General features: G+C 38.8%; 1 protein-coding gene across 1 annotated transcript in view; it reads left to right on the forward strand.

The window, feature by feature from the left end:
- LOC134542635 (DNA-directed RNA polymerase II subunit RPB1) overlaps positions 1-27,280 on the forward strand; it is a 90,392-nt gene that overhangs the window by 12,867 nt on the left and 50,245 nt on the right. Inside the window, exons 6-12 of the mRNA XM_063387033.1 lie at positions 1,626-1,847; positions 6,325-6,582; positions 11,297-11,507; positions 13,742-13,951; positions 20,040-20,378; positions 26,302-26,430; positions 26,836-27,058. Of these exons, the coding sequence (XP_063243103.1) occupies positions 1,626-1,847; positions 6,325-6,582; positions 11,297-11,507; positions 13,742-13,951; positions 20,040-20,378; positions 26,302-26,430; positions 26,836-27,058 (1,592 nt within the window). The remainder of the gene's footprint in view (positions 1-1,625; positions 1,848-6,324; positions 6,583-11,296; positions 11,508-13,741; positions 13,952-20,039; positions 20,379-26,301; positions 26,431-26,835; positions 27,059-27,280) is intronic.

Genomic DNA, 27,280 nt, shown 5'->3' on the forward strand with positions numbered 1-27,280 from the left:
TTTGGTATTACTGATTTTTTTTTTTTACAAATTATAAACAGTTTATATATTTATATATTATCATAGATCATCTTCATAACTTTTTAATTTCAACCAAAAAATTAAAATAACTTAATGTTAAAAACATGTTTTAATTTCAACCAAAAAATTAAAATCACTTAATGTTTAAAACATTAAAACACGTGGTAGGTACTAAATGAAGCAGTAGCCTTCATCAACTCTATCTTTCGGCATAAACAGGGCAGAACCTACAAAATTTGTATATGTATTCCTGGATGCAAATTAAATAAAAACATGAGGACGGGGCTAAACATACATAAAACACATTATAACATGTCTTTACATACCATTAACAATTATTTCTTGGCCTTACCTCTAAGGTTTATAATATATTTTAGGTAAACAAACAAGAAGATAGGTTAGTATTGTATTATTTTTCAATTTGGTTCGGATGTTTACCGGGAAATAACATTTTTCCCCACTTGAAACATGAACTTTTTGTGACACATTAAGTAATGAAAGAAATACATATAAGTAAAACCAGGTATACATATAAAAAATGTTGTGGCTTTTCCTGTAAACAAAACCAACCATTTTTTTTTACTCACTGAATACGCAAAGTTACAAGACATACAAAAACAGCACAAGAATAACTTATCACGTTTGTAATGTTCATAAATAAAATTGATGGGCTCTGTGGTAAAAAAAAACTTTTGAGATATATTGAAATACTTTTTTTATTGAAATTTGTTTCCTGTGTTAAAGATCTATGACCTTCCGAGTGACGTTTTCAGAGATGGTGTAGATCAACTTGCATAAACAGCTGTATTCTACGCCAAACTTTGTTTTTCCAAAAAAATGTAGAGAATTTTCAGGAACAACTTTTAATAATACCAGAATTTTTTCTCTCCAGCAAATTTTGCATTTGGTACCATATTTTTGAGTCCCTAAATATGGCAATCTATAAATATTTTGGGAAACCCTATCAGAATAAGTACAAAAATATCATAAATAAGCCTAGTAAACTTTTGTCAGTGTTGAATTTTTGAATTTACATATTTTACTCCATTATTTTTCTAGGAATATTTTACCTCAAATCTCGAATCTTTCAAATACTGTAGATTTGGTGGGATTCGAGGATTCGATTAGCCCATCCGTAGAAATAACATTTATCTTTATTTCTGTGCTGTTGTAGCTTGAATAGATTGTTTCTTAATTGTGATTTAATGATATTTTCTAAAAAAAAAATGTATTAAATATTGTGGTACATATTTAGATATCTTGGTTTTTAAATTTTTTTTTTAAAAAGGTAAGTAAAAAATTTGCACCAGCTCCATATTTTGTTGTTGTTAGAAAAAATCAGATACCCTAAATTTGATTGAACTTATTGTTATTACATTCATGAGAAATCTCTTCTAGACTTGGGTCACTGTGTTGGTGCGGCTTCACAAACCAATAATAAACTGCCTAAAGAACTTAAAAGTTGCTGTAAATCATAGTGGATTGTGTAAATACAATTTCTAAATTGTATATTATGAGATAAGGTGCGCGCTGTTTCCTGGACTGGTACGGCGAGCTGTGTGTGACGAGCTGTGGTGTGGAGGACGTGTGTGTTGTTGCCTCAGGGCGATGCAGAAGTCGGGCAAGCCGCTAAAGGCCATCAAGGCCCGGCTGAAGGGGAAGGAGGGCCGCATCAGGGGCAACCTGATGGGCAAGCGAGTGGACTTCTCGGCTCGCACCGTCATCACCCCGGACCCCAACCTGCGCATCGACCAGGTGGGCGTGCCTCGCTCCATCGCTCAGAACATGACCTTCCCCGAGATCGTCACGCCTTTCAACATCGACAAGTTAGTGTTCTCGGTCTCTTGTCAGTCTTTTTTGTAATTTATGATGGGTTGCTGTTTTGCAGCGTGTGCCGTTGTGATGCAAACGTTTCTCGTGACGGGAAGAATAATGTTTTTAATAACGTGAAGTGTTGGAAACACGTTAGTTGTGTGAAATCTTCCAGCAAAAAAAAAAAAAAATATATCAACGGTTTCTTTTTTGTTGACCCTTAACCAGTACTATGGTTGTGATTCAAGCAGAATGCTATTTCACCTGTTTTTTTTTTTTAAAATAACATAATGGACGTTCATTTAGTGTTGCAGATCACACATGAATTTTATTCTGGAAAATGTTCCTTTCAGACAGCAAAAAAGTATAGTTGTGGGCGCAAAAAAACTGCTGCTATATTCAAAGAAATTGCATCGGTAACCTATAAACCAATTTCTCAGAAACATGTAGGAATTTAGTAATTCTGTTTGCAGGGCAAATAGAAGAACATCTTTGGTATTCAAAGAAAGTATTTTCGGAATGTTATTTTATTCACGATAAACCTGCAACATAAGAATATTACCATAGATTTTAACAATATAAACTCCATGTTTAATTTTTTTCCTTGAACTTTACTTGCCTGTGATGTTTATAAAAAATATTAATTGTTATATAAATCAATGGATCATATCTCTTGGTTAATTCACCTATATTTGAATCAATTAGGCTCTTGTTTTCTTTAGTTTTGTTTTTTAATATGTACTTTTATTAGTTCTTTAGGTTTTAAGTAGATTTTTTACAGGTATTCATCCATTAACCTATGGTATTTTTAAGGATGTTGCTTTACTTATAGACCATGTTTCACTTACATTAATTGAATCAAAGCGTAATGATTTACAGAAAATTGTGTTTTTTTTTTTTTTTTTTTTTTCCAAATCTTACTGATGATGATCTTGCCAAGTGGGCAGGTTTGTATATGTGATGAAATTGTGATATGTAGTACGTGATCTGTCACATACACATGAAGAACTCAGCTGATGGAAACTCTTTCAATTGCCATACACAGTTAATTGATAGTTCTCTTATTTTATGTTATTTATAAACCCGTTGGAAGCCACCGTGCTTTAAGTGACAGTGAGCCATAGCAGACTCACGGACGAGTCTCCTGAGTCAAAAGTATAAGTGCAGTCGAGCACCACTCAATAAACAGTTAAGCAGATGCCTACTTTAAAATGTCGATCAAAGCTGAAGCTAGATTTTAAAAGTATAATTTTTATTTTTATTTTAGATAACATAATCCTTGTCATATCTTGGAAGGTTAGTTTTCAATTATAAATGATCATTTTGGAATAAGTTGATTGAAATAGCTAATTTCACAATAATAGGTGTTAATTTGTAAAATCATAATTTCTAATTTTGGAAAATATGCTATTTTTTTTCAGCCTCTTATCACAATGTGAATGTTATTAATAGGGTTGTGGGAATGTTCGGTATACCGATACCGAAATCGAAATTTTGCTACTTTCATTTTCGATTTCGGTAAGAATTTCATCTGTCGAAGTTCATTTTTAGCGAAATATTTCGAGCCAATCGAAAGTTCAATAGCTTACCGAAGTTCGTTTGTTTTAGTTGAAAAAGAAATCGTAATTTAATAAAAATGTACAGTAGAATACCGGTACAATAACGTACCTTATTATAAAGTATATTTCACTTAACGAATTTTTTTTAAGTCCCCGCCAAAAATCATATCTTCGCCATGCAAAACGGTTTCAGTTTAAAGTATCATATTTTCACTATAACGTATAAATTCTACTAGTAGCGTGGCATTACTACACCAAAATTTACTTAAACTGGTAAATAAATTTCCAGCTAAATGATTAATGTAGTAGAACAAAGATACACAAATACCACCGCAACGTATTTTCTAACCTCTAAATTCTCAAAACAAAGTTAACAAACAGTTGCGCGCACAACCATAGATTATACCGTACGTAGTATGCGACGTGAGCAACACAACACTATTCGATACATCGAAAGACGGAGGTTTGAGAGAAGTATTAATTATTTAGACAAAAGTGTTACGCTACGCTAAAAATACTGTTTGATGTCTGTGCCGGGATTGTTTATTGTTATTGTTGAGTTTATTTTCAGGTTACGTTATTTAGACACCGCATTGTATTTGTGCTACAATATGAATGATCCTGGAGATAAAAAGAAACGAAAGCAATTCACGCTTAAGGAAAAAGTGGATATACTCAGAGAACTAGACAAGGGGAAAAAAGCAAGTCGCAGTTGCGAATACATATGGCATTGTGTATCTCCTGTAGCTATTTTTTTATATTTTTTTTTTTCTCTTTGTAAAGATATGTATGCATGTTTCAGTACTAAGTACAAAAACTTGAGGTACCTGTAAGTACTTAGCACTGAGATTCTACTGTAATGTCTTTATATGATTTGCTTGTTATTACTAATAATTAGGGATGGTCGGGTACCCGAAATTTCGGGCAGTGTTTCGGGTATCAAGTATACCCGAAATTCCGGGCAGGTATTTCAGTGCCCGAAAATATCGGGCACCTTGGAAAACGGCAATACCGCACGGCGCAAGTAAACAAAGCTTCTTTTTTTTGGAACGCGCGGAGCTGCAGGAACATGCCACGCCGCCGCCGTCCCGGCACCAGCCGGTGAAGTGAGTGTGCGTGAGAGATAAGATAAAGAAGGTGCCCGGTCAGCAAGTGTGTTTCTGGGAGGGGGAGACAGATATAAGAGAGCGAGCCCTGCAGCAAGCGGAAGTGGTCAAGGTCAACATTTACCGTTACTCTCGCTGGCTGACTAACGATGCAGCTGGTCGCCCGCCTCTCTCTCTCTCTCACACACACACACGCGCGCGCACGCACGCACGGCGGATCCTCACTGCTCAATAGTCACAAAGTAGTGTTCAAGGCCGGTGGAGCTGCTTGCTGTGCGCGAGAAGGATTATAAGCTGACTTTAATTACACACATTGTAGTTGCGTGGCATTTGCTGAAAATGGTTGTGATTTGTTTCTATTTAATTCATGTCATTATTTTACCAAAATGGATACCAGTGGAAGTGTAGGTCAATCAGCAGTGACAATGAACCTTCAAGCAGCTACCCAAACACAATTTAGTTAATAAGCACTTTATTTCCAAGATTAATATGCACTCTATTTTTTAGTTTAATGTTTAACTTTCATATCAGTGCGGTATAGTAAATAAATAAAAACAGTTCAGGTTTGTCAATGCAAACTTAAGTACGACTATTTTATGTTCAAAATTTATTTCATTAACTGATTTTGATGCCCGACCGAGATTGCCCGAGCCCGAAAATTTTGGACAATTACCCGCCCGAGCCCGCCCGAAGTCAAATTTCTCTGCCCGACCATGCCTACTAATAATGTAATAACATATGCAAATCATATAAAGACATTAATTAGAAAAAAGATTTCCATTAAGATTAATTTACGTGGTGATGAAAAAAACTCACGTTAATGAAAATACGGTAAAATCATAATTTGAACAAACATGGCAGATAAAGTAAACAAAATTCAACCGTGATTACAGTAGGCCTAGGTATCAAAATCAAAATCATGCAATATTTGAAAAATTACCTGATTCATTTGCTTTCAAACAGTAGTGTAGGTACTATATTCGTAAAACATACATTCCAGAACTGTTAGTACACTATTTAGTATTTACCGTATACACATAAACAAAGAACGTACCTACTTTTATTCGCGCACAGCCAAACAAAAACATTGTCGTCTGCTTTATTTAAATTTTACATACTCTGACTGGCATATAAAATCCTCATAATATACAGCCAATTAGACAAAAAGGTCAACAAGTCACTCCATGTAATGACCACTTGGCAGCAACCATTTGTTATGTTTTGTTTTGACCATGTCCCTTGCCTGGTTTACAGCTTCTTGAGCTAGCCATGTGTGACAGTGGTGCAAGATGGCAGCCGTTCCGCAGTATTCACGTATTTTTCCATCGGTACCATGCACGAATAAATATATTATCATAGACTGCGATATTACGACTGTAAAGGAAATAGTCTGTGCGCTGAAAGATCTGGATTGATTCTTGAAATTTACGAGTGACATGGGGCTGTGTTGTGTGGTCTAGGGCGGATGTTGCTTATATTAAATAGTAATATTTATATATACATCAAAAGGTACCAAAATGATTTATGTAATAGAATTTATTACTGAAGAGCAAATTTTGGGGCACTTTTTTTCTTTGTTAATTAAAAAATTTCGCTTAACTTTCGTTAAGAATGTATTTATCTCATAGAAAAATTCATTTTCGTTTCACTTTCGCGAAACTTGATAAATTTTCTTTCACTTTCATTTTGTGTGGATAAAGTCACTTTCGCACATCCCTAGTTATTAACTTAACAGAACTTTTACACTACTAGTGTTAAATGTGAATTTGTGATGGTGGATTGATGTAAGGGAAGGCAGGGGTGCAGAGGCGAGCGTGTGCACGCAGGATGCAGGAGCTGGTGCGGCGGGGCAACGCGCAGTACCCGGGAGCCAAGTACATAGTGCGGGACAACGGGGAGCGGATAGACCTGCGCTTCCACCCCAAGTCGTCGGACCTGCACCTGCAGTGCGGCTACAAGGTGGAGCGCCACATCCGCGACGGGGACCTGGTGATCTTCAACCGCCAGCCCACCCTGCACAAGATGAGCATGATGGGCCACCGCGTCAAGGTGCTGCCCTGGTCCACCTTCCGCATGAACCTCAGGTATGCCCTGACATCCATCTTTCAGGCTTGAACCAATACCTAACTTCTTGCTATACAGTTTTTTCAAACTCAAAACTGAAATACAGGAAAACTCGCTCAAGACATTCCCGCATAATACGTTTTCCTGTTTATAACTTTTAAATAATTATTTCCTATATCACTTCCATATATCCCTATGTTAATTTTTCCAGTTAAAAATGTTTGCATCTGTAGATGCTTCCCGCATATAATGTTCATCATTTCAGGAACAAAATAATGTAATAAAGTTTATCTTTACACTCTCAAACTTTTATATATATATATATATATATATATATATATATATATATATATATATATATATATATACACACACATACAGGGCTAGATTTTAAGGAATATTTTAACCTGCCCAACGGACAGGTGTAATCGAAATTTTGCCTGTCCGCCATCCAATTTGCCTGTCCGCTGTTTTACCCAAATAAAAAAAAATTCAAAGTCGCTGAAAAAGTGAGAAAAAAGGATTTTTGCTATATTTTGCACCTATTTTTATCACACACTTAACATTCTTATTTAATAATCATTTTCAGACGAGTCACTGTCTGAGTCACTGTCTGAGTCACTGCACGAATTACTTGGCTGATTCTGTATTGAACATCTTCGATAAGGAGGCTGAAAGGGTCGACGTTTTCTCTGAACATTATGATACCAGAGATTTATTGCTGGTGCTGGATCAAACTCACTTTCAGAAGGTGACTGTATTTGAACACGCATGAGGGCAGACAGTGTATCATCATTTAGACAGTTTCGCCAGTCTGTCTTTATAGACTTCATGAGCGAGAACCCTCGCTCACAATCTGCAGTGTGAGCTGGCAGTGATAGCACAAGATCGATGAGAGAGAGTACATTTTCATACTCAGTGTGGTATTTGAGATTGATATCACTCCAATTTGCTTTGGTTACTGGATTATACAGCTGGTAAACTGTGGTCTTTAGACTATTCCATTCCAACTCAATCATTTCACACTTTACTCCATTATTCACAAGGGAGGGAGAAAAAAAGTGTATCAACCTAACGATGCAAGTGTCACCAAACTCTGGCTGAATGCTTGTAGGCCACGTTTTAAAACTACACACATTTGTAGCAGTCAGTAATTCACAGAGTCCAGTTTTCTTATCTCCAAGGCGAGATTCTAAATTTTCAACAATTGCATTTATAACAGCTGTTTTCTTGGGTGTCTGCAAAGGAGCTCCTTTCAACTGCTTAGCTTCATCTTCAATTAATTTGTTGCATGCACGGAGATGAAAGCCATCTTTGTCACAGAGCTTCTGCAACATGGTGATAGTATCACACAGTGACTTTTGTGTTTCTGCTACAGTCAAATAAGGATGTTGCAAAAGTTGTGAAAAGTAACTCAAAATGGAGGTTACATCGCAAAAGAAGTGAATATACTGAAAAAATTCCAAATTGTTCAGTGCATCTTCAATAAATTTGCATGAACCAGCAGTTGATGCATTACACGTTGATTCCTGGCGTAAATTTTCTGCAGTGAGGATAAGTGCAGGAACAATCTTGAGCACATTTGTCAAGGCTCGTTTGGTGTGAGAAACCCAACGAGTGCCTCCAACTCTGGTAGGTACGCAGAACTTGATTCTCAGAGTTTCACAATATTTTTTCAAGATCGCTCGGTGCACTGGACTGTGGTGGAAGAATGCATATAATTTCTTCAAGAAATTTTCCACTTTGAGATTCAATGGTATTTCAGAAAGTGCAGCCTTCAATGCGAGTTCAAGACGGTGTGCTAGACAATGTATAGCAACCAAATTGGGCTGAATTGATTGTTTCAATTTGGTACTAACTCCATTATGCAATCCTCGCATCACTGCTGCACCATCACTTGCAAAGCCTACCAAATGCAGCTTTAAATCTGAAATGGTGAACCCACAATACTCATTTAAAACACACAATATGCAGTCATAAATCAGGGCTGCATTAGGCCTTTCTACATGTTTAACACCTACAAACTTACAATGTATTACCCCTTTAACAGCAAACCTTACATAAACAATAACCTGTTCTTGTACAGCACTGTCTGTAGACTCATCACACATTACTGAAATATATGGTGCACTTCTTAAGTTACTTTCCAATTCCTGGCGTTCTATTTCTGCAATGGAACCCAGAAATTCTTTGCACTTCTTGTCAGTGCGGTAAGTATTACCAACATCCAGGCCTTTCTTTGTGTCAAGTATACACTGCCAAACAAAGTCTGTGAAAGGTCGCCCATGTTTAGCCAGGGCATGAGACGTACGAAACAATATTTCCAGTTTAGTGAAAACATCCTTTTGAATACTTTGTAAGGTCATCTCTGCTTTGGATTGTCCAGGTTTTGTCAGTATTGCATCTTCCATATCTTGAGACTTGTTGTGGGCACTGCTTGTAGCATGCGACGTTAGGTTTTCCTTGCGAAAACTTGAGCAGCCCGTAACAAAAACTGATCCAGATGATTTTGAATGCGTTTCGCAGACTTTGCAAAACATTTGTTTTGTTTCTGTGTCGTAACGAAGCCAAAGAAACTCGGAACACCAAGACGTTAAAAAGGTACGGGACCGGGCGATTTTGTCATATTTAACATTATATTCTGACTTGTCCTCGTCCGTTTTTCTTTTCTTTTCTGGTGGTTTTGAAGCACCAGTAATGAATTTCCACATTGTGTAACGCAGTTAATTAAATACTTAAACAATCGCCGTGACAAGATAAACTGTAAAAGATTACCGTGTCCTCTGTAAACAAGTAATGTTTTTTTTTGATGCAACAGTTGACAGGCGAATTTTCAAGCAGTCGTAGTCACTGCGGCCACTGTCAGCTGCATCTGGAGTACGCCGTGAAATGTTAACCACGCGAAAACGCTTTTCTGTTAACAAACTATGTTAAAGTAGAGCAAGGAATTAGTAAAGTCGCGATTTATAAAGACAATAAATTTAAAAAATTATATTTTGAAAGTATACAACGGTAAATTACGTAATTGTTGGCTGCACTGCAACGAAATTAATATTAAAACATGGCAACAAAAACAAACATCATTGGTGTGAGACGTTTTGCATCTCTAGCATACGAATACGACTATGTTACGTGAATCATGACGTGAACGTAAGATTTTAAGAATTATGATTCAGAAGATTTCATCACGGTTTGTACATAACCTACTTTTTTTTTTTTTTTCCGCGGTGTACAATAGCCAGAGTCGTCCGTCACAAAAGAGCAGCCATTGTTTATTTATAGATATTGTCAAAGACGTTTTATTTGCGGTCGCGGTCGCATAAATGTTATTAATCACCTCTGCTGCATTAGTGCGTGCGAATAACCTCGGCGTCACAAGTTGCACCTGTCCACCGGACAGTTGCCTTTTTTATTTTGCCTGCCCGGACGAGATTTTGCCTGTCCCGGGCAGGCGGACAGGCGCTAAAATCGAGCCCTGTATATATATATATAGTTAAACTTTTAGACAACTGTTTAAATACAATAACAAACATGACCGTCAAATCTTTGCCGCACTCAGCATGCTGTTACGATATATTTTTCGACCAATTCGTAACCTTTGTGAGGCTGTTCCATCTGTACACCATTTCCCTCATTTGAGGCATAATGTCTGATGAATATACAACAGAAAAAAAACTCTAGCCATTCATTGACCTGGTTGCATAACACACGATGCAACTGGTACAGCAATATGAGGAGTTAATCCAGTTTCATTGTTTGAGCAGTGTGGTGAAAATTTTTTATGGTGGACGTAATGATGAACATTTTCATTTACTCATCTTGCTGTGATTTCCGTTTTTGGCCGTACTTATACAGTGTTTAAATTGTGCACAATTTTTCATAAAACATATGTTGAAAAATCACGGTACGAGCCTTATTCACAACTTGACAATGCCCCATGGCAACGCTTCATAATGCACAGGTTCCTTCAAGCTTTAAGGTAGGTTGACCTGCTACTGCTTAAAGGAACAACGGACGTCTTGCATGTTGATTGTGCTTTGTGATTTTGTTCCTCGATAAAAAGACATTGCAATGATTGCCGAAGGTTTGCGGTAGCGATTATCTACGCCTGCTGAAAAAAATAATTTAAAAAAGCTCAGGATATGAAAATTTGTGCCTTGGGTACAAAAAACTTTGCGGAAAATCATGTTTTTTGACAAAGAGGGGAAGGGGGATTGGATTTGAGTGATGGTGTTATTGCAGTGAATAATTTATTTAAAAGGAGAGAATTTGTAGCGTTTGGTTCATGAACAATGTTCAATATATTTTGTTTATAATCTTTCTAACATGGCATTGATTTCGGTCGCCCGTAACCGAGATGTTTATGGCACTTCACTGCTGTAAATAAAACAGCTTTGATCGGTAGCCATTATATTGATGATTTTTTTTTTGCTGTCTGTGATGGTAAACATGTTATTATTCAGAGTTAATCCATAAATAGTGAATAAATTGTACACCAAGTTTAGCTTGGTTGCCACCCATATAACAATGCCTCAGGTACATGGTCTAACGTTTGTGCTCATCAGCCCTAGTATTCATAGAAAATAAATAAAAGTAATATCACTACCACTATTACAGCAGTATTGACTTGAGACATTATACATATAAATGTGTCTGCAAGGAAAACGTTCAGACTGTTCAGTTTTCTCATGTGGTTGGATACTTGAGCGTATAGTCGGGTGTGTGTCTGCACAGCTGCACGTCCCCGTACAACGCAGACTTCGACGGAGACGAGATGAACCTCCACGTGCCTCAGTCGATGGAGACGCGCGCAGAGGTGGAGAACATCCACGTCACTCCGCGCCAGATCATCACGCCACAAGCCAACAAGCCGGTCATGGGCATCGTGCAGGACACGCTCACTGCCGTCCGGAAGATGACGAAGCGCGACGTCTTCCTCGAGAAGGTTGGTGGTCCTCTGCACTTGTAAACTTGTAATTAGTATGGGTCGATTATAGTGCGTAGTCTTGGACAGAACTTCCCGCACTGCTGGCTACCGGCGGTAAGTTTACAAGTTGGTTGTCTGTCACTGCAGCTTCCAGTGAAGAAGCACCAGTTGTTCAGTCATCATGGCGGTAAGTCGTGCTATGAAATACTCTTGCTGCCAATCCAATATTTAAAAGTGAATTCTTAGTACAGTAGAACCCCGATTTTGCGAACACGGATTTAACGAAAACAGCGATTTAACGTAAAGGTTTTCAGGAACCATTAAAAAAAACACCAATTTATTAAAATAATAATATAGATTTCCAAAAAATGAAAGTAAATAGTAATGGAATCTTATTAAAAATTACACTTTGTGGTGTCAGTAATAGAATGGAGGTACTATATATTAATATGTGCCTTTGCATCATCTGTCCAAATACGAAAAAATTAAAAAAGTTGTTCAAATTGCTTAAAAACTGCGGGCGCTGTAACTGAATTGCGTAGGTGCGTGCCATTGCGCGCGCCTGGATAGATAGACTGTCCGCGACACATGACGTCATGAAGGGTTTCTTTGTCCGCATCCCGCTCCCCCTCTTCTATGCCTGGCTTGACTCACCACGTTATCTTCCAAACACGCCCGCATAGTAACAGTGCTAGCCAATAATCACACGTTTCCAAATATTCCCTTTCCCATCCTCCAGGTTTTTTCAACTTGTGACCACGTCACACCAATACGCCATTATCATTATTCTCTAGAGGTGTAAAAGTAACGAAAAAAAGCGTCCCCGTATGTATTCGTTACTATAACAATTAGTACTCGTTACTATCGTATCACGTTACATTTCTCGTTACTTCTGATACCGCATAACATGCTATGTTATGTTGCAGCAACGAATCGAGTCGTATTGCGTACGCGTACAGTATGACGTCGCGTAAATAATAATAAATAGAATATAAACAATTAACAATATTTGATAAATAACAGTTTTTGTTAACCAAGAAACAATTAAATCTCATTAGAGCGGCTTTTTTATACTATCTCTTTTAAGATAAGAACAAAAAAAACGTGAAAATACGCGATAATAAAAACATATTTCTAATTTGTAAACAATACTTTCTTACGTTGTTTCTGTTCCAATCTCAAACTTTGTCTACACACACAATACCTTTAATAAACAGTAAAAAACTTTGACGACGAATTTCCAAATTATACTTTACTTAATAAACAAACATCGTTCTTTGTAACGCAAATTCATCGAATATGCGCGCGCATGCGTAAAACATACGAAAAATGCGAGTAACGAGATGCAGCCGTGTGTAACGTTTCGTTACTCGTTACTAGATGGCGTACCTGTTACTCGGTACCGAATACATACGGTTTGCTACAGCTTTATTATTCTCAGTAAGAGCTTTGTGCGCGGTGTTTAGTTTTTGGAATACGTTTTTTATAAGTGCTGCGCAGCTCAGCGAACAAAGAGAGTCAGCCGGCGGCTACGCCGCGCCGTAATAGCAGCTGACCGAGTACAATGACCTTTCTCCGCGTACGGCGCGCTATTGTCGGAAATTTTCCATCAATTTGCGGCCAATTTTTTTATTTTTTATTTTTTACTGTGACGCAATGTGTATGTAGCTCGTATTTGTTATAAACGCTGCAGGTTGCGACTGTATTTTAATACACTTTAACGTATTTCTTACACTTTACATATTTTTAAACTTTTATTTTATGCCTCATTTTTCACGGTTTCTGAAAATCTGTATGTACGACCGAGGTGTACGTACGAACCGGAAGCCGTACGAGCGAGATTAAAATACGTTGAAGATGTAAAGTTGACGAAGTCTGAGATAGCACGGCAGCACAAGATATCAGCGTCGACCCTGTCTACGATATGGAAACGGTAGGGACGCGATTATGAGTGCGGGGGTCATTGAAAATCGGAAAATCGGATTTAACGAAACATCGATTTAGAGTAAACATTTTCGGTAACCATAGCACTTCGTTAAATCGGGGTTCTACTGTAATTGTTTAGTATTATATAGACTTAACAGTCTTTTATGTGTCTAGATAAAACTAGTGTTCTCTGAGCTAGATAGTAATGTGTGACTTGACATGAGGACAGGTTGCTGGTGTTGTGCGCAAGAGCAGTTACAATTGCTGGTGACTTGTAATGAAAAGCTGTTGCTGATTGCAGTTATGTGTGTGTGTGTGTGCTACAGGAGCAGATGATGAACCTGCTGATGTTCCTGCCCATCTGGGACGGCAAGATGCCGCAGCCGGCCATCCTCAAGCCGAAGCCCATGTGGACCGGCAAGCAGGTGTTCTCCCTCATCATCCCTGGCAACGTCAACATGATCCGCACACACTCCACTCACCCGGACGAGGAGGATGACGGGCCCTACCGCTGGATCTCTCCGGGGGACACTAAGGTGCTCACATCTAATTAGTGATGCGACCAACTAGCAGCAGTCATAAAATACCTTGTTTATATATTAGTTCAATATACCTTTTTTTTTTACCTCAGTATAGAGAGTTTTTTCAGCAAAAAAGTATACTTTAATGAATTCTATTATCTGCTATTTTTGTGCGCAATGGTCTATATCTTAGGTAGAGGTTTGATTCCTAGCTACCTCTCATTACTAAAGTGGGACAAAAAGTTATCTGTTTTCTGTTGCATACATCTTAAGAACAATGGAACAGACACCAATTTGAAGAACCAAGCTAGTGCACTGAAACCTCGATTCTACGTACACTCACGGTTCTCCAAAATTTGTCCTTACAACCGAGTTGTACGTACGAACCAGCGAGGCCAAATTACGTCCATTCGTGGCTACCCCCCACCCCCTCCGCCATAATTTTTCCCACCGCTGCAGCGGGAAATGAATTGCCATTGCCGTTGCCGTTTCCTGCTGTCACGGGAAATTATCTGCCATGTCTATATATTATGCTGATGTATTTTCGATCGAAATTATATCCTATTCATGCAGAAACAACACTTAAGCTATTCAAACGTAAAAATAAAAAAAACTCGACACTGAAGGCAGTGTCGTAAGCCCCGTGTTTACATTTTTTATGTTTTATATCAATAAAATAATAATTAACACACAATATATTTGCTCAAATAAAAAAATACTGTGCATACTTTAAGTGTAGATAAGATTAGCTAGTAGGCCTAAAAACATCGTGAAAAACGCAACGTTTATAGTCGGCAATGAATATTTTAAAACACAAAATATACATATTTTATATTTTATAACATGAAAAGTTGCTTTTATTTCTAAACTTATAATAATTTAAGCCTAGGCGTGTAAAAGTCCGCGTAATTATAGCAGGATACAATCTAAAATGCACGAGGGAAAAACGTAACCTCACGAATGTATAAACGTAACGGGAATATTACGTGGCTGCTTCATGTTCTGATACTGTATTTATGTCACAACTTAGTCGAAATACTGGTACGAGACATAAACTTCACAAGATAAAATGAGCGGGGTCTTGGTAACTATTTTATACGTATTTTATAATTTCGGAAGTATTGTACAGTTGACGCATATTTTTACCGTATTTATGCAGATATAGGCCGCGTGCGGATACAGGCCGCACCCTAAATTTTTGATTAAAGTCTTAGAACAAATTAATATCTCAAAAAGAGGCCGCACTGAAATGCTGATGAGCGGCAATCGCGAAGTACGTACCTATTCACAGAGCGATCGTGGCAACTGCGCGCCATCAATAAGAGCGTGCTGGCAACAGCGGAGTTTGACCTTGTCTGCATCCTGTGTATAGTTTATCCTCCTCTTCCCCACCCCCCCCGCCCCGCCTCCATGGCTTTGGTAGCCATACACAGGCAGCGGACTTTGTTGACCTTGTATTTCCCCCCCCCCCCAGGCCACCCCCCTTGCATTATTTCAGTTCTGTTATCTGTGTCGCCCACTTCTCCCCTCCCTGTTCATCCTTGTTTCCACGTACCGGTAATTACCACCGTTGTTTACGAGAGTCGTGCTGCATAGCTACCTACTTAAACGTGTACTGGAAATTTCAGTTATATTTTTACAAAGTTTAATATTTATATTTATTTATATTTATTTTCATTTACATATATTTATTTATATTTTCCGTGTGTCAGAGATGGGAAAAGACAGAGCTAGTTACAAGGCTAACTTCAAACTGAAAGTGGTACAGTATGCACAGGAGCACGGTAAGAGAGAGGCGGGAAGGAGATTTGGAGTGGACGAGAAGAACGTGAGAAGATGGGTGATACAGAAAGAGAAGTTGCAAGGCATAAAAAAAAATAAATGTACCTTACGAGAACAGAAGCCGAAATATCCGGAGGTGGAAGATGAATTGTACCAGTTCGTCCTCAGCACAAGGCAAAATGGTTTCGCTGTTACTACTGAAATGTTGCTGTTCGAAGGCAGCAGAATCGCAAGAAGACATGGCATACCCGTCACCGAATTCAAGGTTAGTTATGGGTGGGCGAGGCGTTTTATGGACAGAAAAGAACTCAGTTTAAGGAGACGGACATCCATTGCTCAGAAACTTCCAGAAAGCTATGAAGAGAAGTTGATAAGTTTTCAGAGGTTTATTATAAATTTGAGAAAGCAACACAACTACCAACTAGGGCAAATTGGAAACGCTGATCAGACGCCGGTATATTTTGATATGCCGGAAGCCACGACAGTCACGCCTTCGGGTTCTCGCTCGGTGAAGATACTTGGTACTGGAGCAGACAAGCAAAGATGTACTGTCATGTTATGTGTGACGGCAGATGGCAGAAAACTACCACCATATGTAGTATTCAAGCGCAAAACCTTGCCAAAGGAGAAATTTCCACCGGGAGTTATAGTGCGGGTCCAGGAAAAAGGGTGGATGTCTGAAGATTTGGTCAAGGACTGGCTCTCGTGTGTGTGGTGTCGACGGCCAGGGGGACTTTTGCGTATGAAATCATTGCTTGTTCTGGACAGCTACAAAGGCCATCTCACGGAGGGTGTAAAGAAGCAGATCCAGGAAGGAAAAACCGATTTGGCCGTTATACCAGGCGGTATGACAAGCATGCTGCAGCCGCTCAACGTGGTCATTAACCACCCCTTCAAAGTGCACATGTGTCGTTTGTACAACGAATGGATTCGGTCCCATCACGAGACAACAAAATCAGGCCGTCCGAAACTAGCTTCGCTGGCAGAAGTGTGTCTGTGGATCCTTCCAGCCTGGCGATCCATTTCTGAAGACTTAGTGAAGAAGAGAAGGTTACAGGTATCTCGTTGGAAATGGACGGCTTAGAAGATGACGCATTGTGGGATGCGCGAGAAGACGAAGCAGGCGACCCAAATGAACCAGAAGAAGACAATGATGAGGAAAGTGACAGCGAGAGTGCGTAAATTGGATTTTTTTAACAAAGAGATGTACGTACGGTATATGTAAAGTGTTTTTTTTTCCCTAAGATTTACGGTATATGTAGTGTGTTCTTTTTACGATAAGTAAATTTCATCAGTGTTTGTAGTGTCAGCTTTTTGATTTACTGTTATACATACAGAAAGAAAAGCACGTGCACTGTGCTTTATAGTAGGTATTGTAGTTATTCAACAACTGCAGATTTTAAAAATTATTTATGGCAACACTCACTTGGCAACATCGCAATCACCACCTTACCCCACACTCCGCCTGTTAGAGCCTAGATGCTACCTAGGTAGTTGCGCGCGCATCAGACGCTGGCAACAACATTCGCCTGGCACTCAGTAGCGCACTGTGCACGGCACTTGTAAACAAAGCGGACTTGCAGGTCTGCTTCTATAGCTTATTTACTTTACTTCCAAGTAAGTTTATAACGTTTAATGGTTTCTTTTATAAACTCACAGTAGTAATGCATCTCTAGTCAAACTATTTGCATAAAAAAAAAACACACACACAAATAATGACGTCTACGTGTAAACACCCGGACCTACTTTATTTTCAGCTCCAAACTTTGTTAAAAAAAGGTGGGGTATTTACAATTGTAAATACTACTTTACCTAATGTTCAAGAAAACTATTTTGTGAGCGGCAGTTGCCAGCCCGCTGCTATGGTGCATCACGAGAGGTTAGGGACGATCAGCAGCGGCCCATTCTTTGTTTACATTGTAGGTGAGTCGTGTCTTTATTTTTTATTACATGTAAGTACTTATTTGTTTATACTTTAGACTTTCATGCATTGAAAATTAGTTTAATCAATTGTATATTGACAAATTTAAAAATTTTTTTGGGAAAAAATGTTTTTTTAATTTTTATCTCACTAATAGGCCGCACCCTAATTTTTGGGATCATAATTTTGGAAAGAAGGTGCGGCCTACATCTGCATAAATACGGTAAACTAACCATTTATTTCTGGGGATCGTAAATAATTTATTATTGGTATCAAGACATTGAGATGAACGTAAACTTGAACAAGTCACGGCAGCGAGAAAACTGGTGCGTATACCAATAAACTGGTATTAGAACTGGACAAAACTGGTACACGGGAGGTGGAGCTTATATTTATTTCCGCTAAGATCGCTTCTATTGGCTGGCTGCTGATGGAAGGTGACGAGTCTGGGCGGAGCGTTGAGTGAGTTATACTGCGCATGCGCAGCTCAGACAACAGAGAGAGCCAGCCGGCGGGTACGTCGCGCAGTAACAGCAGCTGACCGAGTACAATGACCTTTCTGCGCGTACGGCGCGTTATAATTGACGGTAAATTTTCATCAATTGGCGGCCTTTTTTTTAAAAAATTTTTACTGTGACACAATGTGTATGTAGCCCGTATTTGTTATAAACGCAGCAGGTTGCAACTGTATTTTAATATTCTTTAACGTATTTGTTACACTTTTCATATATATATATATATTTTATTTTTTGCCTCATTTTTCACGGTTTCTGAAAATCTGTACGTACGACCGAGGTGTACGTACGAACCGGGGGCCGTACGAGTGAGGTTTTACTGTAGTTGTCCCTGGTGGTTTGCTGGTGGATGTGAATGTTCAATACCTAGAGGCACTGGAAAATAGCATTATAATGGCTGTTTGTAGCATTTATATTTTGCCATATAGCATTTATATAGCTTTAATAAAGAAACATATTTAAAGTAACAATTTAAAATAATTGTTTGATTTTGTCATCGGGTGGAAGATACCTGACCAAGATTTGACAGGTTGCAAAGGTAGGAAGGTAGTGAGCATGAGTTCGCTCTTAACTCGCACAGGATTCATTACGATTACCTGCAAGGCCTACCAAAATACTGAATTAACATTCCAATCAGTATAAATCACCGCCTCATGAGTACAACAAGTGGGATCTTAAAAAAATGCAATCTTAAATTATATGGAGCTATGTGTAAAAAAATTTGCTAATTAAGCCATATTTTTTCTGTGGGTTTTTTTTTGCTGCTTTTCTGTCAGTTAATCTAGTTAATAGATGTTTTATATGTCTTTACACGTATCCTAAGGCCTTAAGTTAGATTTTAGTTCACTTCACCAAATCAACCAAACCAATACAGGGTCACGCACAAGGGTAAGTACTCCTTTCAATGAGAGAAATCTGGTTTGATCTTCACTGGGATCTTTCCCAAATATTTTACATGCTTTTAGAATCTCATTACCTTTTATATCCTGTTATGATCCTAATCTCGCCGAGATTAGGATCCAGACCGTTCAAGATTATCTCACAGTTACAACACTCACTGCAAACACGGCCAAACGTGGCCAGAGTGTCACCACCTTGACGACTGTGTTGGCAGATAGCTCGGGCTGAGCTGTTCACTGGCAGCATGTCGTGAGGTTGTGAGGCTTGTCTGAGCGTCACCACCTTGATGGCTGTGTTGGCAGATAGCTCGGGCTGAGCTGTTCACTGGCAGCATGTCGTGAGGTAGTGAGGCTTGTCTGAGCGTCAGCACCTTGACGACTGTGTTGGCAGATAGCTCGGGCTGTGCTGTTCGCTGGCAGCATATCGTGAGGTTGTGAGGCTTGTCTGAGCGTCACCACCTTGATGGCTGTGTTGGCAGATAGCTCGGGCTGAGCTGTTCACTGGCAGCATGTCGTGAGGTTGTGAGGCTTGTCTGAGCGTCACCACCTTGATGGCTGTGTTGGCAGATAGCTCGGGCTGAGCTGTTCACTGGCAGCATGTCGTGAGGTTGTGAGGCTTGTCTGAGCGTCACCACCTTGACGACTGTGTTGGCAGATAGCTCGGGCTGAGCTGTTCACTGGCAGCATATCGTGAGGTTGTGAGGCTTGTCTGAGCGTCACCACCTTGATGACTGTCCGCTGATAGCTCGGGCTGAGCTGTTCACTGGCAGCATGTCGTGAGGTTGTGAGGCTTGTCTGAGCGTCACCACCTTGACGACTGTGTTGGCAGATAGCTCGGGCTGTGCTGTTCGCTGGCAGCATGTCGTGAGGTTGTGAGGCTTGTCTGAGCGTCACCGCCTTGATGACTGTCCGCTGATAGCTCGGGCTGTGCTGTTCTCTGGCAGCGTGTCGTGACGACCGTTGTCGAGCGTGTACCGTGCCCCCAGGTGATGGTGGAACACGGCGAGCTGGTGATGGGCATCCTGTGCAAGAAGACGCTGGGGGCGTCGGCGGCATCGCTGCTGCACATCTGCTTCCTGGAGCTGGGCCACGAGGTGTGCGGCCAGTTCTACGGCAACATCCAGACGGTGGTGAACAACTGGCTGCTGCTGGAGGGGCACTCCATAGGCATCGGCGACACCATCGCCGATCCGCAGACCTACGTGGAGATCCAGCGCGCCATCAAGAAGGCCAAGGAGGACGTGATAGAGGTCATCCACAAGGCCCACAACATGGAGCTGGAGCCCACGCCGGGCAACACGCTGCGCCAGACCTTCGAGAACCAGGTGTGCTGGAGGCCATGCCCCCATAGTTTCCCACTTTCACAACAATATTTCAAAACAGGGAATTGCATTTTTATTTCAAAGTTGCTAATAGTATCATGTAATGTACAAATTATAATATTTTGTTACTCAATTGCTAATAGCTGGTATTAGGGATGGGTCGGTACCGGTTCTCGGTTCTCGGTTCTCGGTTCCTACGGTTCTCAGCATTTTAACCGGCACCAAGAACCGCAGCTAAAATGTCGGTGCCGGTACCGGTACCGGCAGTATAGCAAAACCCTTTACGAAAATAGTCCTTCACTATAACTTAACTGCAGCATGAAATGGCTCAACTCACGTCCAATCCACATATGAATTATTTTTTTGGACTTCCGTGGAATAATATTCATCTCTGACTATAAAATAAATAACACGTGAAAATATTTAATGTTCTCGCTACATCTGTAAACAAAGTACGTTTTACAATCAAAACATAACAGTTGAAGGTGCCATAGATGTAGTTCATAGAGGTGTGCAACTTTATAACGTGCCTCAGCAGAGATGTGAGAACAGAAAGACGCCATGTTTGTTTCAATTTGTTTTTAAAAATAGGCAGTTAATTCAGTCGTTGACACGTAAGGGTGACTGGTGTATTGCAAATTCCACAGAATATTTGTTTAGTAGAATTAATGATTGATTAAAAATTTTCCATAATAATTTTCGGCATTATAAAATTTTATGCATTTTTTTGTGCAGTTTGGAATGTAAGTTCACTGCATCTGCAGCCATCTAGTGTAATGGCTAGTAACTTTCTCTTTTAGACAAACGTTTTTTTTTTTGAAGGGGGAAGTTACAAAATGCTTGTTGACACTTGTAAAGTATAATTATTCTGGCCAAATAGACCAAATTGTGTAAGAAATGGCATCAGAAGTGTGGCAGTAATTTACTGTTGACTGTGCAAACAAACTGAATTCAATGTAGGCAATAACTTTGATGGACAATTTAATATTTTAATTTTTTGAAAGTTCACCATCATTGTATTTATTTCCATTATTGTAACATTTTCTTTTTTATTCCTATGTTTTAAAGGAGGGTTTAATTAATATAGTAAATTTTAGTTTTATTAAGGTTGGTGTGTTTACTGTAGCTTGAAAACTATACTAAACCTTTTAATTAGATTTGATAGCCTCTTTAAAGACTGAATCATTATGCCAAAGCATTTCTTTGTAAGAATACAATAAAAAACACTGAGGACAGAACAATACAAACAAATTATTATTTTCAGTGTTATAAACAGTAAATTGTTGAAGATGTAAGTCTGGACACATGCTTATTAGTGCTTTTTTGTAGCCAAAACAATAAATAGTTTATTACTTAAAACACCTCATAAATAATGTGTGAATCATATTTATTTTATTTTTTTTAAGTTAGAACCGAGGAACAGAGAACCGAGAACCGATTTTTAAGAACCGGTACCAAACCGAGAACCGGGAAAAAACAGGAATTGACCCATCACTAGCTGGTATCTAGTTTGGAAATATTTCACAAAACAGCAAAAAGAGCTCTACTGGGGATAAGCAAATCAAATGCTGAAACTCCAGCAAGTCTTACGTGATTGAAAGATTTGATATTCTAGATCTCTATAGTGAAAGTTGGTATACAACGAACTCGCGAGGTATGCTGTGTCAAATATTTGTGCCCACCGTAAAAGTGTCATAGCTGTTGGTGGGCAAGTCACAAATGAAAATAAATAAAATAATATTCATTGTTCTAAAGTTGGTGTTTGAGGTTAATCAAATATGAATAGTTTATTATTCTATTTGAATATTCGCACATGTCTTTAAATGGTTGTCTGCCACCAGCTGCAATGATCTAGGAAATAGTTTTGGCACAAAAAGAAATTTTGTCTTGAAACATTAAAATATCCTGTTTTTTATTTTGAAAATCATTTAATAGGTAGAGGCTAGAGTAGATCCTCATTTTTACATACGTACCAGGGATTTACAAATTCCTGTGATTTTTTTTTTTTTTTTTACTTAACACTGTCATTTTCTATATAGTACTAATCCATTACTCTTTCGTGGTAAGTGTGTACTACGATGATAGTTATGCGTTAGTTCAGGCTCCCATTCGGGTCATAGATATTGTTTTTCTATTTAAAGTTGAAGAAAGGTTTTTGTTTCATTTCATTAAAATTTTTTGGCGTTCTATTGTATACTCCACTTTTTTTAATAAACCTACCTCAGAAATTTTTTTTTTTTCACATTAAGACTGACCCCTGCTTTTCTATCTTGAATTTAGTATATTAAATGTGCGACGTTTATGCTATAAAACACGGTAATTATGGTTTCAGCGCCACATGTGTATTTTATATGTAAATATGTTAAACTATCTTTTACATGTGTTTAAGTATTGAGTTGGTGCATGTGGGATGACCTAAGGTTAATTCATAGCAGTTAATATGGTATTTATGTTGGGATTCATTTAGCATGTCCTATTATAGATTTGATATTCCTTTTCCCGTTCTGTTTTGTATTGATGCACATTATAATACAGTCTTCCAGTATTTTTCCCGCTTGCCAGGTAGGAAGCCAAGGTTCTTGCATCGTTTCTTCTAGCATAGTTGCTTGTTGTCCGATGGAAGTAAGGAAATAACATGAGGTGAGAAAGGGGCAATGGAAGTTTCTGAGCTTGGGTTCCGAACGTTTAAGACGTCTCCTGTGTGAGGGTCAAACCTGCTGATCCAGGTATACTGCACTGGGGTCACGAATCTGCGTGGTGACCGCTAGTTTATGTAGCTTTGCTAGCAGTACAAGTTGAGGAAGTCTGTTTTCTTCACACATGCTAAAGTAGTCGTAGTCACTTCCGTAGCACATCCGCATCAGTTGATGTCCGCCATCGTGTGTTTCAAGACTCCAGTCAAATCAGAGCAGTTTTTACATATGTCGTCATGGGTGAGACCAACCCTATATAGCAATTTGCAGCTCAACCTGACTGAGGAGAGTCTCGTTCCAGTCATCGTGCATTCTACAGAGTCATAGATGTAAATATTTTTTCTACACAGCGAGTTGGCATCTATCCTGATCTGGCAATGAACAGCACCTGTAACACCAAGGAGCATGTAAGAAGATCTGGAGTGGACATGTGTAGGGCGAGAGCGAAGCCAGCCGGTTGCGAAGAAGGGTTGAAAAGAAAGAGGAGGAGAGCGTATTTCTACTGCAAACGCAGCCCCAGCCCACTTGTCCTTGAGGTTTGAGTGGCGCTGGTGTGCGGCTACAATGGTGATTTCCTGTAGCGCATATGGCTGTACAAATCGATGGAATTCCAAGCCGGATGGGTTGCTTTTCACATGTATTAAAGATATTTTTTTTTCATTTGTTAACTAAATTAATTCCCAAAACTTTTGAAGCATCAGAAAAAAGTGGCAAATGTTTTAAACAGAAGTAACTATTCTTCGAACTTTTCGAAAAACCTAAGAAAACTATTTAACAAAGAGAAGTAGTTTCATTTGCATAATTCTTTACTTTTTTCATAGATTTCCAAAACGTGACGATCAACGACAGATCTGGGAAAAAGCGACAAAGCGGAAAAATTGGACTGCGTCTCCGAACCATGCATTGTGTACAGTGCATTTTGAAGACAAATGGGTCTTAAGAAGCGAAAATCTAACTCGATTAAAGGATGATATGGTGTTCGGTATATTAAGGTTTCCCTCAAAGGAACGGTTTCACAATGCTCTTAAGATATTAGATAAATCCCAACATAAGTTTAAAACATTTCTCTTAAGAGTGTGCTTCGTAGCATTAAAAGACGTGCCTTAATTATTTTGCAAATTTATCATTGTTATGGTGACAATGTCAGGGGTTTTCGTATTTTTTTTAGAAATATAGTACAGTATGTATTAGCAACTACGTTAAGAACTGTTATTTTATTCACACAGAGAAAAGAAATACAAAATGCTAAAATTTGGCGTCTGTCTTTTTATATCCTATATAGGCTTGTTATTATATGTGTGTTGTAACATGTATAAAAATGTTAAATATATTCAACAATATTTGGTAATTATATATATATTTAAAAACTTTTATGTACACTACTTGAAACTACGTGAAAGGTTTTCAGTCTATAAAGGCCTATTCTATGATTTTTTAAAATTATTAATTCTTATGCAAATAATTAATAAAATTGAAAGTTTCTTACATTGCCAGTATATGCATAGCATTACAGTTATTACAAACAATTCTCTACCAGTGTTAAGCTAAGGTTTGCATGTTACGTTGGTTGAGTAAGTAGACTGGAACATGAACATGACATTGAAAAGACTTCTAACTTCTACTAATACACATATATTACAAGAGATTTGTAATAGATTAAATGAAGTAAATAAGAATTCGTTTTTTATAAACGTTGTGTATGAAATTATAAAATTTGAGAAGTATAATAACAAAAAGAAGTGCGTTACGAAGACATATGTCGGTAGTGTTACCCACTGAAACATTATTCCCACTTCAACTCTCTGTAAAAATAAAAGTATTGGGTTGAATGCGTCTAGAGTTGTATATAAATAAAATTTGAAGTTTCTTCCTAATTTCATTCGCAGGTGTCCCCCACCTATAGTTGCAAACAAAAATTTTTCCTCGATGTTGAAATTTACTCTGCGTATTCACAAAAAAATTTGGCAGTAAATAGGTATTTAATTTTTAAAAATGAAAGTATTCATGTTTCGAAAAAAATATTAAAGCGGTGTGGGGAAGAATGTTTACAGATAATCCAGTAAAATTTTCAGTTTGATTGTTTTGATAGTTTCGGAGCTGTTGCGAGTTTAGTTTGGAGGATTTTTCCGCCGCGCGAGACAAGTTTGGCTCGTTTTCGTTTTCTTCCAGCGTAGGAAGCAGGGAACAAACGCCGATACCCGGCTTCACCTCGCATCCTTTGCTGGCCTTCCCTTGTCCTCTCCAGATGTATTACTGTATATTAGCTCCATGTGTAACACCAGAGCTTCGTTTATCTCTGAGTTAAGCCGAGTACTATATTCATCCTCGTAAACCGTGTGTACATTTGAGGCTGATACCTATTCTCATGATGAGCACAAATTTTATATTAGCTTCTCAATGGGTCGTCCTGCTTGTTAATCATAGTAATTCATACCCAGCCTAGTATTGGTTCTGCAAGTAAAACTAAACAGGAACTGGAGGTATCACAAAGCAACACAATTTAAATAATCACAGAAGATAGAGCTACAAATATTACTGAAAACACTTTATACCAGAGAAGCATTTACAAGGAACATCGTCGGAACTCGTTAGAATCCACCAATAAAATAACTTTATTAAGCAGTATAAATTACAATGGAACACAATGCTAGGAGAACGTATTAAATAAAATCACCAGATATTTAGTTTGCAGGGCACTCGATGCCACCTTAAATCCTTGACCTGATAAGGGTTCACGCTCCTCCACGTACGTCAAGACGACCAGTGTTGCCCCAGCTATCACCGTCCTCCATCACACCCTCCGTACGGGCTACTGCAACTGGTGGTAAACATGGCGGAGCTCGGACAAGAGGCTGTGGGGGTGGCTGCTGTTAAACTGCTACACTTCACAGGTGCAGTGCACACAACCAGGACAAATGCAGACCTTAATAAAATACCAACACACAAAAAACCTGGGGCACATCTGAAATTATTAATACCTCAAAAATACCTGTGTGACCGTATAATTTTGTTAGTTACAACATTGAAAAAAAAAAATTGTAAAAATTTGCTTTTTACTGTGTTATTTAAAAACCAGTAGCACCAGCAGCAGGATCTGCATTTATTTTTAACTCTACCATATTTTGACAGTTGCTGGCATTTCTGAACTTGAAGCTCACCAACTTGATCCTGAGGATGGAACCTAATCGAGCTCCAAATGCCTTGCGCTAGCTGATGACTGTGTGTGTGTGCAGGTCAACAGGATACTGAACGACGCTCGAGACAAGACAGGAGGCTCCGCCAAGAAGTCCTTGACAGAGTACAACAACCTGAAAGCCATGGTGGTGGCTGGTTCTAAGGGATCCAACATTAATATTTCTCAGGTAACAAGTGATAAACTTCTTCAGCTGTTTCCTATTGTAATATTGGAGTGGAGAATGAAATTGTGCTTTGCAAAAGCGTTATTGACCAGATACAGCTTAGGTTTGTTAACTTGTTTTCCTATTTATAAAAAAATAATCCTCTTTATGTGACGTGTGGGTGTACATTTACCATTTGGTATTAAAGGGGTAGTGTTTTTCCACATGATACTTAATAAATTCCTTATATAACCGTATTAATTGTTTGTAATATATATATTTTTAATGGTTATGGTCTGAGGAACCAATGAACAGTACTTTTGTATCTCAGTTTTTATTCCATAGCTTAATATTTTTAACATGAATTTATGCTATTGTGGCTGTGTAAATATAAGAGTTGCAAATTCTACAAGAAGATCCTTGTTGCAGGTTATTGCATGTGTGGGTCAGCAAAACGTTGAAGGAAAAAGAATTCCCTTTGGTTTTCGCAAGAGAACTCTACCACACTTCATCAAGGACGACTACGGTCCTGAGTCGAGGGGCTTCGTTGAGAACTCGTACTTGGCTGGCCTGACTCCTTCTGAGTTCTACTTCCACGCCATGGGCGGCAGGGAGGGTCTCATCGACACTGCGGTGAAGACAGCGGAGACAGGCGAGTGTCTCGTAGCTGCTGGGCGTGGTCCTAGTACTCATACCCAGCTTGCGTATGGCATATCCACGTGCTGTATGCCTCGGGTTAACCTCACAGGACCCGTTACTTGGAATGTATTGTCTCTTCCATTGGGACCTCTACGGCACTCTTTATGTTAACCACATGCTGCATGGGATATACTTACCGTTTGAGCATTTAAGCATGGTGTGCCAACAATATTTA

Source organism: Bacillus rossius, assembly GCF_032445375.1.
Source record: "Bacillus rossius redtenbacheri isolate Brsri chromosome 9 unlocalized genomic scaffold, Brsri_v3 Brsri_v3_scf9_1, whole genome shotgun sequence".
In the NCBI taxonomy this organism is placed as follows: Eukaryota; Metazoa; Arthropoda; class Insecta; order Phasmatodea; family Bacillidae; genus Bacillus; species Bacillus rossius.